This window comes from Lissotriton helveticus, chromosome 5_1, assembly GCF_964261635.1.
Source record: "Lissotriton helveticus chromosome 5_1, aLisHel1.1, whole genome shotgun sequence".
NCBI lineage: Eukaryota > Metazoa > Chordata > Amphibia > Caudata > Salamandridae > Lissotriton > Lissotriton helveticus.
In genome coordinates, this window is record NC_136065.1 from 219862884 (window position 1) to 219883857 (window position 20974).

At 44.2% G+C, this 20974-nt stretch overlaps 1 protein-coding gene across 3 annotated transcripts in view; it reads left to right on the forward strand.

Moving 5' to 3' along the window:
- Positions 1–539: 539 nt before the first annotated feature.
- DPP7 (dipeptidyl peptidase 7) overlaps positions 540–20974 on the forward strand; it is a 1731842-nt gene continuing 1711407 nt past the window's right edge. For all 3 annotated transcript variants that reach the window (XM_078642039.1, XM_078642041.1, XM_078642042.1), the window contains exon 1: positions 540–1241. In XM_078642039.1, coding sequence (XP_078498165.1) covers positions 617–1241 — 625 coding nt within the window. In that variant the 5' untranslated portion in view covers positions 540–616. The remainder of the gene's footprint in view (positions 1242–20974) is intronic.

The window sequence follows — 20974 nt, forward strand, 5'->3', positions numbered from 1 at the left end:
TGACTTCTTTTTAACCTGAAATTGCCCCTGGAATTGCTAAGGTTTGCCAACTTTTTGGCACACCTGCTACAGTTTTTAAAAGCAAAAAAAATAGGGACTCAACGAAACTTGATAAAACTCTGCACTTTACCTTTGTATTTTAAAGATGGACAAATGTAATTTTACTGTTATCTTATAATTAGTTATGCTATTACACTATGACAAATTGTAATAATTTTAAATAATTGAAAAAATAAAGTTTATACACACAAGTATTGCTGCTTCCACTCACCTTTCGTTTAGAGAGATCTAAATGCAATAAATACACGAGAGATGTGTTAGAAAAAAACACAGGCTACTGAAATATACACCTTGATCTCTAGTTGCTTGCCACTGCAGACCTCATGCTACCCGTACCGTAATGGCAAGGTGCCGAAGGTGAATCCTAATGGCCGTTAATGTAATCGAAGGCAACAGCTCGCGCTTCTATCTCAAAGTATTCGGTTCACGTGCGACAGGTTTGTGACGTCACCACGGAGCATCATCTGGTGGGAGCGGAGAGGGCTCCTATGAGTGTCCATAACGAGCGCGAGGGCGGGACCGTAGAGCCGGATTCCGGTTCCTGCCGGGGAATGGGATGAGGGCAGGCCAGAGTCCGGTGCTGTCGTTGCTGGTCTTGGGACGCTTCTTATTCCCCCTGTCCTCTTTCACTTACGTACATGGATATGGAAACACCGTGGCGGGTGTCCATAAGCCACGCAGTAGCACTACCTTCTGCAGCACCTGCAACCAGGGCTCCCCCACCATCATTGTGCTCAACTCCCCCCCTGGAGGTGCCGCGGCATCCACCAGCCTTCAGAAAGTCCTTGAATCCCTTTCTTTTCATTCTTCGAGCGTCTCCGTAGTTCAAAACCGGGCCCCGTCCAACCGCCGCCAAGCTGCAGTGATGCGCAGGACCACCTCTATAATCACAAGCCGCCCTAGGGTAACGAGGAAGATCACAACCCCCACCCCTCTAGACGAAGAGGAGGAGGAGGAGGAGGAGGAAGAAGAGGATGAAGATGAGGATGAGGACGAAGAAGACGAGGAAGATGTGGGTGTAGAGGAAGTGTTAAACTGGAGCCAGCCGCCCTCAGGCCTAAGATTTAAACCCTTGAGCGAAGAGCCTGATTACCAGGAGAAATACTACAAACAAGTCCTAGACCACTTCAGCTTCCTGGAGCATGGTAGCAAGACTTTCTTCCAAAGATACCTCATCACAGGTACGTGCCCTCTCTTTACATCAATGAGTGCTCCATCGCTGGTCCGAGTTAACCCGCTCTCTCTCTGAGTGCAGCCTTCCAGCACGTTGTAAACTAACTGTTCTCAGGGCATGATTAAACTATGCGCCAGAGTTGACTACATTATGCTGCTCTGAAAGCCAGATTATGCGGCACATTTGGTCCCAGTATTCCTTCAGTACCTTGCAATTTTGACCAATGGGTAACTGTTTTAGTACATAAAGGTTTTGTCGCCTTAGTACCATTATAAAACTCGAATACAGCTATAAGCTACTGAAAGGTGACCAGACAACCTTCGCCTAGGGCCTTCCACTGCGCTACACCACGTCACTGTGTATTTAGTACGTTTTGATTCTATAGAGAGGGAAACAGTATTTTGGGTTAAAGTCTGAATTATGCAGCAGATGATGGATTATGTGACAAATCCATAACTATGTAAAAAGCGCCCTGGCCACAGAATGGCATACATTTCAGTGACCCTGACTATATCCTCATTTTAAGTACACACTCGAAATCCTCCAAATAAAGACTTCTCCTTTAAAAAAAATATTTGTATTGCAGTTCACAAATATAAGCAACTCATGAGAAGACTATCTAAGGGAGATGTCGCAAATATAGCCTTGAAGAAGCTGAAATACAGAAACCAGCAAGAGGAATTAATAAATATTGATAACATACAGAGAAATCTAATTTCATCACATACATAATTATGAAATTCAGGAGGCTGAGATAAAGGGATACATTGCCTAAGAATCCACTTCAGTAATAACTGTTACATTTAAATCTTAAAGTGCATAGTGTACAGAAAGATTCTGACCGATCTAATGGGCAAACAAAGACTTCCAGATGCTTGAATTTCAGAAGCAGGTGAGGGCTTCATTTTGTTTGCTGACTTCTATTAATACCACTCCCCCAGCAGTAGCCTGCCCATCCCATTAATAGTCTCTAATGGGGGATTGTATCCTATGAATTACTGCTACGCCAGTCCAAAAAAGGTGCCCAGATCCGTTTCCCTTTCAGATGAGCTTTTTTGCCTCCTTTTACAGATAAACCCATTTCCAGATTAAATATTGCAAGCAGTGGGGCAAACCACTGCTTAAAGGTCGAAGGGATATTTTCTAGCCAGTATGAAGCGATGCACAAGCAGGACACTGCCATGGCAATAAATGTAAACTGCTGGGCAGGGCCAGGAACCACTTCTCCCTGTACCACCAAAAAGATGAGTTGAGGGTTTAACACAATCTTGATAACCCAAAAAAGAGTAAAAAAAGTTTGTGATCCCTCTCTGAATTGGTTCCAGGCAAGTATAGGTTCAAAACATATGTATTAAATTGGCCTCAGGGAGTTGACACCGTGGGTATGTAGTACCTACCGTCCATCCCCATCTAGCAGTTTTCCAGTGCGTATACAACAGATCTTAAATAGTCTTGTAGTTATGTGTTTGCAGATTAGCTGAGAGTACTGTAGTGCAGGCTAGCTCCAGTGAATCTAAAAAAAGAACAATCTGCTGTCCCCGGCGTATTCTGCCATTTTTCGGATTGTTTTTCATGATCATCTAGTGTGAGGGCATTCAGATCTTTATAAAGGTGGCTAATAGTACAAAAATCACCCCAACCAACTGTTCCAACAGCTTTACTGTCTGGACACCCCAGGCCACTCCACCCCTTTCAAGTTAAAAATCTCGAATTTTCAGAGTATAAAAAAAACTTTCTTGGACACTTTGAACCTATCCTGCAGCTCTTCAAATGAGATTGTTCCAATTTGTGTGAAAAATCACCTAATCTCTTAATTCCACAGGCCTCCTAGCCTAATACTGGAGAACCCTGGAAAACGCCTGAAAGTGACGTATGTCTTTGTTGAGGGGTATAGTTATGAAAATGCCCTAGCCCCAGCTTTTTACGGAGTAAGGTCTAGATCCCCTGAGCTCCCCGCAAAGTATTAAACCAAACTTTCTTAGAGTAGGTCGGTTCAACTTTTCGCAGGAAACATCCTCTAGCTTCTTTCCCGAGCAATAGCTCATATATAGGAGGGATTCCACCCATCCATCCATCTATTCCTTGATCCCCCAAAGAGAGAGCACATGTATTAAATAGTCGCTGCCCAGTAATGGTGTTTTAAGCCCGGAACTCCCCAGCCACGTCAATCCCTACAGATAATTAAATATTTGAGTGCCCTTCTAGTTTTGGAATCCACCCAAACAAAGCGTGTAATCATATTGTTCATGGCGTTAAACCAGTAATTATTATATTTGAGGAATGGCCCTGGACAGGTGCAACACTTTTGGCAAGAAGATTATCTTTATAACATTACTGTGGCCCACAATAGAGAGATGCAAGTTATCCATTCTGTTCAGATCCCTATTTACTTTCCTGTTAACAGGGCTAAATTGAATTCAACCAATCGACCCAGCTCTGCTGTTAAGGTGACTCCCAAGTACACAGCCCGCTGGACTACCCTGTTGTCACTGAGGTGTGAATATCTGTTTAGTACTACTTGGGCTTTACTTTGATTGAGCAGATGGCCAAATACCTGAGCCTCTTGTTCAATTAGCGTTTAGGCCACCGCAGGGCAAGTTGTGACTATCGCTACATCATCCACGTAGGTGAGCACCTTAGTATCCCAGCCCTGATATTGCATAGGTGCTAGCAAGGGGTTCAGATCTAATTTCCAAATTAAAGGGTTGATATAGAACGTAAAGAGGATCAGGGACACCCATGCCTGGAGCCTCTTCAAATTTTCACTGACTGCACACCCATCATTTGCAGTCTAGCAGTTGCTCTCGCTGCCTTGATAGAACAGGGTCCTATTCCAAATTGACCAGAGACTGTCCACAGATATTTCCAGGATACCCTATCAAATGCCTTTTCTGCCTGTAATAGAATCATGGTCATAGGGTTCCCAGACACAGCCGAAGCATCAAAAAGTGGGATGATGCAGCGGGTGTGGTCTGTGGTTTCCCTCCCTGGTATAAACCTGTGCTGTCTTGTCAAGACTAAATTAACTATAACTAGGCTCAAGCGTGATGCTAAGATTTTAGACTAGATTTTTGTAATACTGTTAATAAGGGTTATTGGCATGTATGGCCCTGGCTCTTGAGGTGGCTAACCCTTTTTTGGAAAAACAGTAATATTTGCTGCAGACCATGAGTCTGTAACTGACTGACCCTTTTGAATCTGCAACAATGTAAATAGCCGGTTACATTTTAATTATGAAAAAAATGTGGTAAAACTCTGATGAGATCGACTTATCCGCTACTACTGCTTTCCCTGAGGGCAGGTTCATTATATCGGCTTCCACTTCCTCCAGTGAGAAAGGGGCTTTGAGTAAGTCCAGATCCCTTTGTAAGACTTTGTGCAGAGGATCAGAATCAAGAAAGTGTATTAAATAATCTTCTAAGTTGTCTTCCTTTTTTTCATTATATAACTACTTGTTAAATCCCCAAAATACCTCCTGAATTCAGTCTGGGTCGGAGGCCGGGCTTCCATGAGGGTACTTTTATCTCTTTTATTTCAAACTGTGTTTTTGTATGTTGCCTGGTACAAAGCGCCAACAGGTGCCCCACCTGCTCTCTATATTCATAGCACTTCCTTTTCCAGGTCGTTTGGATCAGCATCTTTCCTTCCCGAGATATCAGTAATCACTGTCCTAGCCAGTGATACCTTGTTTTGAGCCCCTTCAATATCACACCCTTCGGAGGTACTGAGAATCGGCTTCCTCAAGGGCCCTGTATTGCTCTATGAGCAACTGCTTTTCATTCTTTCGACGATTTAAGCCAGAGCTAATAGTTTCCCCATGTACTCCGGCCTTGAAAACATTCCACACTGATGCGCTCCCTTGATTAATCTCCAAGAAGTATGAGATCTAGCCATTCATATGCTGTATATAGTTTTTAATCGAAAGTAGTGTACAATCAAAGGTTCGGTTCTGTACCATAGACTGCAGGCCCATCCCAGCTAACTCCAAAATCAGCAGCTTATGGTCGGATATGACCGTAGGAAATATTTTACTCGTGTAAAAGGATGTGAGACAAACCTATAGTCCAAACGCGCATGAGATCCATTTGGTGCAGAATAATTGGTCAGCCCATAGTTATCCCATAAAAGTATCAAGAATCCTAAAATCTTGGCTTCCGACTGAGTATAAGCATGCCCCTTGCTATAGCCACCCCCAGCTTCCGTTAAAATGAAAGTCCCCACAAATATCGGAGTTGGCCAGAGTGCCAGTTCAGTATTCAACCAGTCAAAGACTGATGGGTCTTCAACTACTGACCCATACACCGATCCTATACTAAAGACCGTTTGCATGCTGGCACTTAGTGATCACCCATCTTCCAAACCTATCCTGTTTGTACAATTTAAACTGCAAATATTTCCCCAAGCAATAATAGAAACCCCTTGGTCATTACCCCGAGTTGTACACCCAACCGGTTTGAAGCCAATAGTTTCAAGCAAATGTTTCCTTGATTCTTCTATAGTGTTTCTTGTAAACAAAGTATGTCTGCCTGCAATACTTTTTAAATCTTGAGCCCCATTTCTCCTCTTGCAGTTATAATTCAACCCACAGATATTAACAGAAGTTCTCCGTACCTTAGCCATACTTCTTGTTCCAAAGCGGTACAGCAGTGCTAAGCACCTGAATTTCATTTGAAAACTTGTTTCCTCACGATAAGCTATAATGGCCCATAAAGTGTTATTGCCTCTTCTCCAGTGTTGCCCCCTGACATCCAGCCTCCCTCACCCCTGCTGCCACTTAGACGCAGTCAGGTCCGCAAGGCCTGAGATGCCTATCGAACCACCCATCCCGTGGCCCGGAAACTCATAGGTAGCGTATTTTGACGGAATATCAACATTGCAAAATGCCACAATATGCTGACACCCCTTGCCTAAAAGAGAATACTACACATCCTCCCTTCTTTTCTCCTTCTCATTTTTCCCAACACACTGTCAGCCCATATTGAACAACAGTATAGACACAAATAGAAGCAAGCAGACCCCCCATCCTTCCCCCGAAGACCAGATGAGCTAAACTTTGTCACTTGGAAGCTTTCCCACCCTGAGGAAATATTTTTCATGTGCTCTGAAGCTTTAATCTCAGAAGAGAATGTCTTCACCTTGCCATTAAAAATAATCTTCAAACGAGCAGGGTTTAGCAAAAAAGCTTATCCTCCCAAATCCTAAAATGATTTAATACGTTGCCTGAACCGCCATCTTCTCTCCAGTGTAGCGTGTCAAAAATCTGGATGAGCAAAAGTGTCCATCGGAGGTCCGTTTGGAATCAGGACAGGCTTAAAAAAAATTGCTTGTCGCAACAGAACGGTTCCAAAGTAAACCAATACTGCTCTGAGTCTATCAACTTGCCCATCTTGTGGTTTTATGAGTATTAGGAGAAAGGGATGCACACACTGGACTTCAAGGTCCAAGTTCCAGGTATAAGTTCAGGAAAGGCCCCTCTCAGGAGGTTCACCCTGAAGGCCCTGATATCACTACCTTCTATTCCTCTGCGAGGCCCAATAGTCTTAGTTATTTCTGCGCTGTCTATTTTTAAAGCTTGATTCCGGTCCAGGGAAGACATGGCTTGGCAGTTCGGGCTGGACTGTTCCCATGAGGCACAGGTTCAAGGCTGATTTGCATATGTCCATGTCTGAACTGGGGTGAATTTATGACCTTGTTCTGCATTCTGTCCGTCAACTGTTGTTTTTGTACTTTTAAAGTCCTCCATCTTCCACATCAGGTCTGACATCTGAAGTTGTTGCATTTCAAACTGGCCACAAAGTGCCTCGACCTCTTGTTCCAGAGTGGTGGCTTGCTTTTCCATGGAGGTTTTCCTATCCCAGCGCAGGTCTTGTTAACTCTCCTGATGGCCCCTTGAAGTTTATTGGTGTTGTGACGCACTCTGCTGCTCTCATTGTAGGTCTCACCCTGTAGCAATTTTTTGGAGTTATACATATGACCCAGTGAGAGTTCCCCTCCGACAACAGGGGTCTGGTGATCTTCTTCCCGAGGGGTGGAATTCTTAAGTGCCAAGGGGTGTTCTGGGTAAACTTGCCTTGTCACATAATTGTCCCATTCAATACTCAAGCTACTGGAAGTTTATCCTGCCCCTCAATCCTCTTTTTGCAACTTCCCCGACCTCAACCTTTCCTCCTTATGCTGCTTCTGCTTGGCAGTACTACATGGATCATCAAGTGTACTACTTGAACAAGCCTCTAAGTCCTCTGAAGCCCCTGATGCTGCAGATAGCAGGTCTTTTTCAAGCTCACTGTAACTTAACTTGAGGGAATCTGACCCATCTGTGAGTGAAAAGAACATATCCCCATGTTCAGGGGACTCCATGGTGTTACCTAGAACTTTTATCTGCCGATTATTGGGACTCAATTCTCTCTGTGTGGGATAGATAAAACACGAGGGGGTATTTGAGGGTCATAGATAGTTGGCTGAAGTGGGTCAGTAGTGGCCAGAGATGCTATGTCAGGAGGGTGCAGCCCTGCTGGTTCCTTCCCTGCTTGCCTCACTGATTCATCCAGTTGGACCGGATCAGCAGACCAAGCAGAGTTCGTAGTTACTGCTTCTGCATTTGGGGTATACCCTACAGCAGGTAGATCCCTTCACCCCCCCCCTCCCCACACCGACTTGTTTGATTGCTGGTGCTGCTGTCTCCTGCTCCAATAAACCATCAATCTCTCTCCCTCCAGACTTATCTGATTCTGCTTATCGGCTTCTTTCAACTGCAGGAGAGAGGTTTTTACGGATCCAGCCTGATCAGTAGTCAGTGCAGAGCAATCGGGGTGAACCCAGCCTCCCCGCTACCAGCATCCACTTGCCTTCCGCCATCTAGGGCTTTTCCAACCCCCCTAGTTTCTAATGTGCCTGATGAAAAGTATTCACCAATGATGTGCTGAGAAGACGGCTCTCACTGTTCTTGATGCTGGTCTCCCTGGTTGGAATCCTTCACGTTTACCGGCAGAGAGGCATCATCACCTTTGTGGACTTTAGCACAGGTTTTCTAACCCCAAAACTGCCCAGTTCCGTATTCAGGTGAGTCTGCCGCACTTCTGTTCTCTCTCGCTGCAGTCTCAATTCCCTGGGCTGCACACTCCGTCCCTGGAGACACCGAAGCAGGACACTGCCAAGAACGTAGACCACGTGCAGCACGGTCTGCGATATAGATACAACAGCTGTGAGTAGAGCCAAAGTCTCTGCTTCGCGGGCCATTCGTAAAGCCTGGAGTGTGCTCCATTGGAGAGGGGGGGAATCTACAGTGCAGGTAACGCCACCTCTCCAGTCGTGTTGTGAGATTTCAAACTTCATTCCCCCATTCTGTCTGACTTCTTCACAAACTGAGAGACGAGGGGAGAGCTCTAAGATGGTTGTGCTTCTTGATCGTCATTTTGCCTCCCCAAATGGAGATTCCTATATTCGTTTATTGCTGATATTTAATTCACAGGGCCTGCAAGTACTCCTGATAATGTAGAGACAATGCGAAATCCAACTTCCTCCCATATGCACATCCTTGTACAGATTCAGAATCATTTTGTACCTTTTTATGTACATAAACTGAATCCTCTTGGATTCATGAGTGACTGTATGCATATCAGGAAAGTGTAAGAAATTAATAGTACTGCAAAGGGACGGTATGTACATCAGAAAATGTATTAGAAATGGATAGTACTGCAAAGTGACAGTATGCACATCAAAAAATGTGTAAGAAAGCTATATTCATACTCGGAACACTGTACTGAGGTAATTATTCTCCCATGTGTTCTTGATCAGAAGAATTTGTTAAAGTGCCCATTTGGACATATTTCCGAATTGCACAGGTAGAACCTAATGGTGACCCACCTGCCCATAATTTAGGAGGACAGGTGTAGGTTTTAAATGTTACCTTTGAGGCACTGGTACAGAATTGTAGTGTTTCTTTGTTCAACTAAACTTGGGAAGTACATCCGGTGTAAACTAACATTTGAAAACCCTCTACACTAAAACCTAGTTTTGAAGATCACCTATAATGTTGAAAGTTCCCAATGTGTAGCCTGTAATACAACTTCTTTAAAATTCAAAGAACTCTGTTTGCATTACTGTTGGAAAACCCACACAATTCTGAATAACATGAATAGAATATTAGAGTTCCAATGATACCCCAACCCCCTACACTTGCCCTGCTAACCCCTACCCTTAGCCCCGGGAAGGATCATGCCCCCGGCCCATACACACCACCATCACAACAACTTCAAACGGGCGGGGATTGACCTTTTTGCCAGTTACTGCCCTGTCGCTAACCCTGGCCCACTCCAACACCCACCAGTCGCTGACCCCTCTGTCATTATACTCATTGCTCACGCTGCTGTTTAGTTATTTCCCCCCCCCCCCCCACCCAGCAGTTTCTTCTTTTGAAGGTACACACACTTCCAGAACTGTCGATTGAGTTTTGTGTCCCGCAGGCTACAGATGTGACCCACACGGTCGGCACACCCACTCCAAACCTGGACAAGGGTCCCCTTCAATGTTATGGCACTTAGACCCACACCCACCCTGTGCTACAGGGTGGACCGGAAATTAAGGAATACTACAATATACCTAATTTGTAGCAGTTGTATTACATCTGACAATGGAACCAAGACGTTGTGATAACGTCAATAAAAAGAAGAAAAAAAGTTCTACATTTGTGTCTAAATTTAACAATCTACATTAAAATTTTAGACTCTCCATATTTGGCTACTTTTAAAGCACTTCTCTTTAACCCCTTAAGTGCTGCCGTCGGCCAACGGTCGTCACGGGCACTACCTCCCCAGTGCTGCGTGCGACCGCTGGACGTCCAGTTCAGCACCGGATAATGGACAGCGCAGCACTGGGGAGGTTTGTTTACTAGCTCCCAAGTGGTTAACCTGATTTCTCTGAATATACATAATGCAAAGGATTCCATATAAAATCTTTGATCAGTTAAAATCAGCAGAATCTTTATATCCTTTAAAGGAACCCAGGTGGTGTTAATTCTCAAAGACCCATTTAGATTCCGACAGCTGCTTTGTGATTAATCCAGCGTTTCTCACACTGTGGCTGGTTGGTTGCGAGACAATTTTTGTTGGGTCACAAATGTCTGGGTCTATGTAAGTAATATTTAAAATGATTAGCCTTGTTTTTGAACCTATGCAAAAAAGTTGCTCAAGTCAAGTTTTGAATCACCCGAATACTTTTGAGTATTTGTTAATTTCTGACATGAGGTGTGGTATGGTTTTGCATGCATCTTCAGTGAAGATCACAACGTCTTCCGTGTAGGCTGCAGCAAATTGTCTGCCCAATTGGAATTGAACGCCTATAATGTTGCTATTCACTTTTAGGCAACATAAAAGGGGATCAATAGCTAATAGGAATAGGAGGGAGTGAGGAGACAGCCTTGCCTTGTGCAAGGAAGAATGAGTTGGATAGTTGTCTGTTTATCCTGTCTTGCCACTGGCTGCATAGAGGGCTATTGCCATGTGGATGAAATTCTTGCCTAGTTGGAATTTGCACAGTCTCATGTAGGAAGGTTCAAGAGACCCTATCAAAGGCTTTCTCCGCATTGAGTGCCATGGCGGCTAGCCTGCCTTTCAAAAATCCTGTTTGAGTTGCAGCAATACGTTCTTTCTCCATTCTTTGTGCCAGAATTTTGGCATATGTTTCACAGTCTGATACCGGCCTGTAGCTTTTGACCTACAGTGTGTCCTCCCTTTATTTTGGGATGATCACTATTGTGGCCTCTGAAGCTGAGCCTGAGATGCAGCCAGTAGAGGCAAACTATTGGAACAAAACAAGAAGGGGTTTAGCAACGATGGCAGGTAATGTTTTGTATATGGCCTCTGTATATCCATCTGGGCCAGGGACCTTGCATGGGTTAAGGGATTTGATGGCTGACTGGATTTCATCAGCTGTGATCTGTCTTCTGCTGAGGCTGAAGGGAGAGAACAAGAGTTCAGCTATGATATTCAGTCATTTAGGTAATTTTGTTGTTTGGGTTTTAGAGTTTGGAGTAAAAATTTCAGAGACTTCCAGAGTCTCATTAGGGGGGGGTTAATGGGGGGCCTGAGTTGTTTCTAATGGCAGCAGTGATAGTTTTTTTTAGAGTATTTTAAATAGCTTTTGAGTGCTTTCCCAGCCTTGTTTCTGATGTTAGATTTTTCCACCTTCGCCTTTCCCACCCATTTCTGAGCACAGAAGCTTAGAATTTGTTTGTATTCATGTTGTATTTTGTGCACTTTAGGAATGTCTTGTGACCGAGCGGAATGTCTGATGGATTCACTTGGAGACCTGATATCAAATTCAAGACATTTGTTTATGGATTCGTTTCTGTTAGCGGCTAGTGACATTAAGGTACCCCTGAGAGTGGCCTTCAGGGCATCCCATGGAACTGAATATGAGTTGTCGTCATCTCTGTCCTCTACTAGGAATTGTTGGATTGTTTCCTTGATTTTAAGTTTCAATAGGTTGCGAGGTGGGGTTGTGTCTGTAATGGAGAGATCTAGCGAAATACAGGCATGGTCGCTTGCAAGTATGGGTTCAATTTTAGGACATGTGTCGATTAGATTATTATTATTATTATTATTATTATAATTATTATTACAGCAAAGTTTCATATGAGTCTCATGTATGAGAAAAACATTCCCTTTCACTTTATTGCAGTAGTCCGCTATTTGTTTCCATTTGAAAGGGTAGGAAAGACCCTTGATGTTTACGGAGAGTATTTTTTAATATCAACCATTGTGAAATGTAGAGGCAGAGTAATTTGCAAATAGTCAATGATGTAGACAAATAGTCGATGACGTAAACAGTGATGGTAGACAAAGCTATCTCAAACTTTTATGGCAGGTGAAGAGGGTTAGGATCTCCAGTCCCCTCCTAAAACTGAGCAAAAATAGAGGTAGACTAAACATGCCTGATTTTCCACAGATATAAACAAACCTGTCTAGCTGCACAAGACAAATGGTGGATTAGTGAAACCAGACTCTTCACCTCCCTTGCTGCAAATTAAATCACTTCTACTCTTCCAAGTCCCACTAAATTCCTCCCTAATGATTTGTGGACTCAGAAAGGTACCTGTTTCCCACTCTTACCCCATAATAGCAGCCCTCCTAACAGATCGCTGGCTTTACAATAGCTTCTCTATTGTATAATCATAATTTTAAGTAAGACAGCAGAACCCTATTTTTGAAAGAATGGTCAGAAAATGGTACTGACTGCATATGTTCCTTACTTGCAAAATGGTCCAACCACTATGGTTCAAGATACAACAAACCATCTAAATCATTTTTAAAATCCACTTCTCCCCAACACTATTTCAACACTCGGTCTTGCCGCAAATGATCCTACCATTAACCTATCCCATCAAGGCTCACTTTTACGCGATCTCATGCTTGCCCTAGGCACTAAAATGAACCTAGATTGGAAATCCACTACAGAAACCCCCTACAGAAGATGGTGGAACATTTTATGTGCCACTAGAGGTGCAAACACGATCATGTTCAAGAAAGCACACAACACCTCTCCCTCACTGGATCTAGGGGACTTACTCAACCTTTATCTCCAAAAATTGGTCCCCCCTATAGCCCTCACATATCGGGGCTAAAACCACAAATGCACATCGTAGGCCTTGCAGACCTTCGTTCACCAAAACCCTGCCAGCCCCGACTACAAAACCGGAGACCAAAACCTCCCCCTCTCCGCCCCCTTCCTTCTCTTACCCCGTGACCTCTTTTTTTTCTCCTCTATCCCTTCCTCTCTTGCACACTTTGGCATTCCACTCTACAACCAATTAGTGTATACCAGTATCTACTCAGCTCTTGCGTACGGGCCATTCACTATTAAAATGACCCGTAAGACCGTATCTTATTTAATGTAAATTTGTCCTACAATGAAATTGTATATTGCTATATCTTACCTTGTAGTGCGCAAGCATCTCACTGTTTTTGCTTATTGCTATACTGTACAAAGCCATTTCAACAGAGAACGTGCTCACTATACGTGATCATACACACCCATGCAAATTGTTTATGATTTTAACTCCTAAAATGAGAAATATGGATGTGGCCTAGAGGCCAGAAATGCCAGCTATGTATCTGGGGAACCAGGTTCGAGTTCCAATGTCGGCTACGCATCCTTTGATTCTGTGCTCATTCTCTTGTGCTTCTAATATGAATCTGAGCTGTGTAATGTAATCTGGAACTCATGTAAAGTGCTCCATGTTAGTGCTATATAAATCTGGGGGGGGGGGAGAGGAGGAACGAATCCATCTATCCATCTATCTATATATGTATATGTGTTATAAAGATTTCTCAAATGTTTTAAAGTCACTGGTATCCACACCAAGGGCCTAAATTCGAGTTTGGTGGTCAGAACACCAGACTCATGGTGGTGCACCAGTGGCGGTCCAGCCACCGCCTCAGAGGCAGTCTGACCTCCCTATTACGAGTTGGTGAGCCAGACTGCAATTGAACCGCTGGCACCGTCAGAGAACAGCTGTTCCCTGGCGGTGGTGCGCCGGTTAGGGCCATTGTAAAATGCAGGTGTTGCCACTGCGGCACCACCATGCATATTAAGTTCCAGGACTTGCAGCGTTTTCATGGAGGCATTTCCTTCATGAAAAGGCTGTCAGTGCCCCCGGCTGCCCCCTCAGCCTGGGGATGCATGTTGTGTACCCCCCCCCCCCCCTCCTCCATTGTGCATGCGCCCTAGTTCCTGCCCGGCATGGACTTTGCAGCCCATGGCGTACAGGAACCCATGTGGCGTTCCCATTGCATTGCCAACTTTGAAAGAGGAACTGCTGTGCTAACGCCAACCACGAGATTACAAGATTACTTGTAATCGGTGGGTGGCAGCGACTCTTGGACAAAAGTCGTAATCTGGCCCCAAGAGTTTTTAGAAGCCCTGTGATTCTTGTAAATGGATGCTACAGACTATCACTCCACTCTGAAAAGTGTTCCAACTGAAAACTGCAGTGCTTTTTACCATCTGCCACTCTTATGGTCGATCAATATTTTGGCCACAGTCCGATATATTTGTGCTTGGTCAAGGTCATGAATGATGTTTACAAACTGTTGCAGTTATTGCAGTAAAAATAATTGCCCCAGCCTCATGTTCATTAAAGAATTATAGATTCTAAATTAATTTCCTTAACCCAGTGCTTGTGCCTCTCCCATTCCAGCATCCCAGTCTCTTTGTGACGACCTTTCGACAAACTTTGAGGAAAAAGACTGTCAAATTTACAGTACTCTCTCAAATGGCCACACTCTGGTAGAATCATCGTTGCTTGACTCTTCAGTCTTGAACCACAAGACCCGCTTGAAAATTTTTAATCCTGTCACCTTCGAACAGGTGTTCGCCTTGATGAAAAAAATAAAATCTGGTTTTCCAGAAGATCTCTCCCCTCACCACAACATGGCGACCCTTGCCCCAGCACTTCTCTCTATGATTATGGATCCATATAACTAGTCCCTAAGTACCAAAATTCTTCCTCCAAAATGGAAAGCAGCCCAGGTTAGACCTACCCTTAAAAAATCTACGGTGGACCCTGTAGAGCTTGCAAACTATAGGCCAATATCACCGCTCCCTTTTCGCAGCAAAATAATAGAAACACTGGTTAACTAACAGTTCATGTCTTTCCTGGAAAGTCACTCCCTTTTGGACCCTTCGCAATCAGGTTTTCTTGCACTAATACAGCACAGAAATGGCACTGGTGGTAGTACTAGACACTGGCCGACACCCCCTGTACGAAGGATATCCAGCTATGCTAGTACTACTTGATCTATCTGCCGCATTTGATACCGTCTCGCACGCTATCTTGTTCCAAAGACTTGTTCACATTGGTGTCGGCAGAAAAGCCCTCCAGATGGCTTAAAAACTTCCTTAGTGACTGGACTCTTTCAACTTCTGTACCATGGCCCGTCCTGTCACAGTAGAAGACGTAATAGACACTATCAAACATTTACCTAACGGCAAGGCTCCAGGACCAGATGGATATACGACTGAATTCTATAAGACATTCGCAGATCTATTGGCCCCACACCTGGTCAGACTGTACGGTGCAGCACATGAGGCACAACAAATGCCGGCATCTATGAGGGAAGCCATGCTGATGGCTTTACTAAAACCAGGGAAAGATGAGGAGCACTGCGACTCTTATCGCCCCTTATCCCTCATAAACGTGGACACGAAGATAATAGCGAGCCTCCTGGCTGCGAGACTTAAACCACTAATGCCACTTCTGGTGAGACCGGATCAATCAGGTTTAATACCGGACAGGTCCACTGCGCACAACACGCGCACTCTCTTTGCCCTAACCCATTATCTGGCACTGGAGGTGAAAGCGGTAGCGGTACTTTTGGACGCTGCCAAAGCGTTCGATACGATAGATTGGACATTCTTACGCACAGTAATGGTGCGGATGGGTTTTCCGCCTATATTTACACAGTGGATAGCTATGCTTTACACAGACTTAACAGCCCGTATCCGGGTAAACAAACATGTTTCAGAACCCATAGCTATTTGCCGAGGGACGAGGCAGGGATGCCCACTCTCCCCAATGCTATTCGCTCTGGTGTTAGAGCCACTGGCCTGTAAAATTAGGCAGCATCACCACTATTCTGCCATCCAACTCCCAACGCGCCCGATTCACATATCTTTATATGCAGATGACATGGTGCTTTATGTCAAAAACCCGGCACAACATCTCAATCCCCTGATACGGGAGTACATAAAATATGGCCACTACTCTGGCCTGCAAATAAACTGGTCAAAATCCTTAGTCTTGGCACTGACAGACAGCACTTCCCCATTTACATTGGATTACCCACTAGAGTGGCAGGACGAACCTACTAAATATCTGGGGGTGTGGTTCCATAGGGACCCTGAGCAAGTAATTAGAACTAACTACGGCAGAGTATTAACATCGTTGGAGGATAAGATCAAAAGGTGGAATAGACTACCACTATCATTAGCGGATAGAGCAGCGATTGTGAAGATGGTACTATTACCCAAACTCCTATACCTATTTACCAACATCCCCATTAAACCCCCGGCAGAGGTATTCAGAAACATAAACAGAATAGTACTGAGCTTGCTCTGGGCGGGCAAACACGCTAGAATAGAATTGAAAACGATGACACTACCATACGAGAGAGGAGGTTTCAAGGTCCCTGACATGTACTTGTATTACCTCTGCGCTCAAGCACAATTCGCACATTATTGGTTTCACGAAGTACCTTTTCTAACACATGTAGCGGTGGAAACAGGTGATACAGATCCGATCCCGCTGGTCAACATATTACCGCACGTGAGGCCACGGTTGCATGACCGAGACATAAACCCCGTGAACACCACAATTGAGGCTTGGCGACTAATGGGTAAGGCAGCTGGCAAATTACCAATTTATGCTCCGAAACTCCCACTGGCTAATCATCCGTCACTCTCGGTCACACAGGAAACGGTAGGAATAGACCTGCTGCGAAATGCTGGCATCGACACAATGGGGGACTTGTACGCGGAGGGGGTATTTCAAACACTAGACAAGCTACAGTACATACAACATCCCACACTGTTATTCAGCTTCAATTACTACAGGCTACAGAGGGCAGTGAGAGATCACTTTACCACTTTCCCGGGAGAGCCTCAAACACTGGACGCGCTACAACTGATACTAGAAGCTCCTACAGCTGCCCACCTGGTGTCCAGACTTTATGTAAGCTTACAGAAAGACATTGGGGGTAACACTGAACGAATGAGAGGTAAATGGAACACGCTGCTGGGCGACACACTGTCGGAGGAAGACTGGGAGACGGCATGTTCACTCACTAGTATGCTAACTCCTAATGGAAACCTTAGGATAATACATTATAAATACATTCATCAGACGTATTACACGCCAGACCGCCTCCATAGATACGGTTTGCGTGAGGATTCAAGATGTACAAGGTGCAGGGCAGAAAACGCGGACTTCCTACATCTAGCATGGCAGTGCGGGATGGTGGGGGAGTACTGGAGGGAGGTGGTGCGACTGCTTAATACTAAGCTGGGGGAAACGCTTGACTGACGATCCTAAGCTGTCTGCTGGGTCTGGTCCCAGGTCTCAGAGCGACGAAGCGCAAGTTTTGTGTAATAGCCCTGTTAATGGCTAAAAGGAGGGTGGCAATGCATTGGAACGGGAAAAGGGGGCCGAAAGTGAGAGACTGGCTGGTTGACTTAACGTATAGTAGAGATACCCTAGCGACTTATGAGGAGGACTTGCCGGCGAGATCCCGTCCTAAGGATTACTGGACATATCTGAGGGATTACCTGCAGGCGCAACCAATGGACACGGCGGAATGATACAAACAATATACGATGGTATGCAAATGCTTAAGGGGTGCTCAATGGTTTATTCTTAACGTCAGATTGAGGAGGGAGAATGCTGTGATGCAGTGATTGTAGTTTAGCTGGTTCTTGTTCTTGTTTTCAATTTCCTTCACAGTCACAGATGAGGGAACAAAAAAGGAGTAAAATGTAAGTGACTAACTATGCATTGTAGGATACGTTGCAAGATACTACCATGTACAAGTTGCAAGTAACTGCGCCGCCGGTCCCATGGATGTCGGCTAAATGGCTGTGTTCATCTCACATCACCCAGAAGGTGCTATTTATGTATGCAGCCGGCCTGTTGGGGTTGTAGGTGTGATTTTGTATATCTAATTGCAAACTGTGGAATAAAAGACTTACACTTAAAAAAAAAAAAAAAAAAAAAAAAAACTTCTGTACCATGGACCTTAACAAAGGGGTGCCTCAGGGTTCATCTTTGAACCCCACTCTTTAATGTATGCCCTCTTTGGCTCAAGTGGTAAGATTAGGAAATGGCCATTAGATTACAACGCGGCTGTAACACTGCAGTACCTTTACCACGCATACGTTACAACTCAACAACTGTTACCAAGCATAGCCATTACCACACATTTGTTTACAACGCATATGCCTTTACCACGCATGCCTTTACAATGAATGAACATTGTAAAGGTAGGAATGGTAAAGGTGTATATATATGTTGCAATTGTGGTAAGGGCAGATGCTGATTTCCCTGATGGCAGTCACCTGCGCTTGAGTGAACGCCAACATACGCACAACCCTATATTAACCTTTATATACCGGGTCCACACAGTAACCCCGGATTCAAAGTGTCTGCCACGTTTCTTTCGATCCTGCTGTCAGTGCTATCTAGCTGTACGGCTGGCCCTATATGATCTTGCCTTGATGTTTACTGATTTGGCACATACCGAGCTTCCAACTCCCGGGTCCCCGCTGCCCCACCTTTTCATCTCACTGCTTCCGCTACCTAGCCGCTCGGCTGGCCCCACTTCCTGCTTGTATCTATAACGAAAGCGCAGTTTTTTTCTTGCTCCAATAACACCCATTTGGGCATCTCGTATCTTTTAACTTCGGCAGCTTATTATTCATTTTAAATAAGCCTTTTAAACTGCCTCAAGCATTCAAGTGAGAATAATTTGCATGTCGCATCATTGTGACCTCCCACGTTTCTTTATAATTGAAGAAACCAGACCAGCATCTTAATCTACACCATAACGCTCCAACCTGAAGCCGCACCACACGGCAGTAAGATCTTGTCCGATATTAAGTTACCCCCAGCTAAAATTGTACTTACCTCTTCGCTTGGTCCTTTGAGAAACTACAGACCTACGTACCCTCTTTCTAGTTTGATAAACCTTCGTGGCTCTCCTGTCGAAGGCACGCCTGTGCCGAAACGCGCATAGAGAATGTTAACAAGTGTTACCACCTGCCACAATATATCAACTATCTAGTTTTTAATTACTACTTTACCAATTCCCCTCAGAATTGCATTTTATGTATAACTGTTGTTTATGTATTGTGTATGTCCATATCATATTGTTTCGTATGAAGGGCTTACCACTCATAACCGTGATAAATACATTATAATTGATGTATAGGCACTTATATGTAAATGTTTTTGAATTTAGCCTTTTCATGTTTGACTTTTTAGATAAATCTCAATAAAAGAATAATCAATATGTTTTAAACAGTTGCTGTTAATTGCACTGAGCTTGGGTCATCCCCCACATTATGTTAAATAAATTAATGTAATATTTACGGTATTTACTGCCTAGGAAAGTTTTTCTCTTTGGTATTTTTCCCTGTCCTCGGAGATCTTGAGCCATATTGGGGGGTCCTAGTTTTTCACATAAGGTAACGGTGGTAAGGTCATATGCTGGTAATGGTGGTACAGATGCTGGCATGGTCAAAGCTATTGGAGTTGTTGGAGGAAATGGAGTGACCCTTTCGCTTCCTCTTGATGACCTGTGCGTGCCTCGCCTCAGAAGAGTTGCCTTACTGACCTGTAGCGGTATGGGAGATTGGGCCTGGGAGGGACAGATTTAGAGCTAGGGCTTTAGACTGCTGGGGGATTTAAAAACAAAAAAAACATGGAGTCCAGTTTTAGGGCTCAGGGCAGGGGTCAGATATTTTTTAAAGGGCCAGGGGTCGTGCTGAGGTCTAGTTTTAGGGCTTCTGGAAGGGGTTGGGTAATTTTTAAAAGAGTTGGGGGGCACTTCTGGACTTGTTTGAGGGCAGGGGTAAGGGAAAAGCTCTACTATGCATAGGCATTTAACATGCATTCCTTTACAACGAAATTCGTTGTAGAAGGCATGCATTATAAAGGTATATTCGTTATAAAAAAATGCTTGGTACAGGTAATATGTGGTAAAGGCATTCATGTTGTAACGCATACGTTGTAAAGGCATGCATTGCAATGGAATGCGTTCTGCCGTCGTACACTCTGTAAGTTCCTGCGGGGGTAAAGAAATATCCTACGCCAACAACACACACAACTAATTCCATGGGTCTAAACCCTGGATATATAGAGATCAGATTTAGTGACTGCTTGTAAAATAATTGCTCGATGGATGTCGTCGGGTGGCTGTAAAATTCAACAGTGGAAAGACCGATATTCTGCTCTTCAGGAAGGCCTATGCCGTCTAGTCGGAGGATTGGTGGCCCCAAAACTGGGGATGGCACCCATCCCCAAAAAAGTAGTTGGAAACCTGGGTTTCCTAATAGATTAGATGACAACCTCTCTCTGACAGAGCAGGATATATCTATATATCTATATATCAAACAAAACCCTTTCAGGCGTAGAGTGACGCATAAATTATGCAAAAAAGGAAAGAACTCTGGGTAGTTTTCAAGTTTAGGTGGAAAACAGCTCCTGTTAGAGCACTCTCAACACCGGCGACACTCTAGATCTGCTCACCTCAAATGTCTGTTTTTCTATCAAAGTTTTTAAGCATAGGATTAGCACAGTGCTATCCACGCCGAGATAGAAAAGGACAAAGTCTTTTGCCATTTATACAGCAAAGTCTTTAAGCATAGGACTAGTACAGTGCTGCCCTTACAGACATTTGAGGTGAGCAGATCTAGAGTGTCGCCTAAACTTGAGAACTACCCAGAGTTCTCTCCTTCTTTGTGTGTGTGTATATGTATGTATGTATGTATGTATGTATGTATGTATATATATATATATATATAGTCCGTTGCGAGGGTGCACTCGCAAGTCAAGTACTGCTCCACCTCCCAGTAGCGTGTCTCCCGCAGAAGAAGGAAAGCACTCGCGGAGGTAATTATATCACTTTATTTGAGCTACAGCAAACTGACGCGTTTCGGTCGGAACCTTTGTTATATATATATATAGTGCAG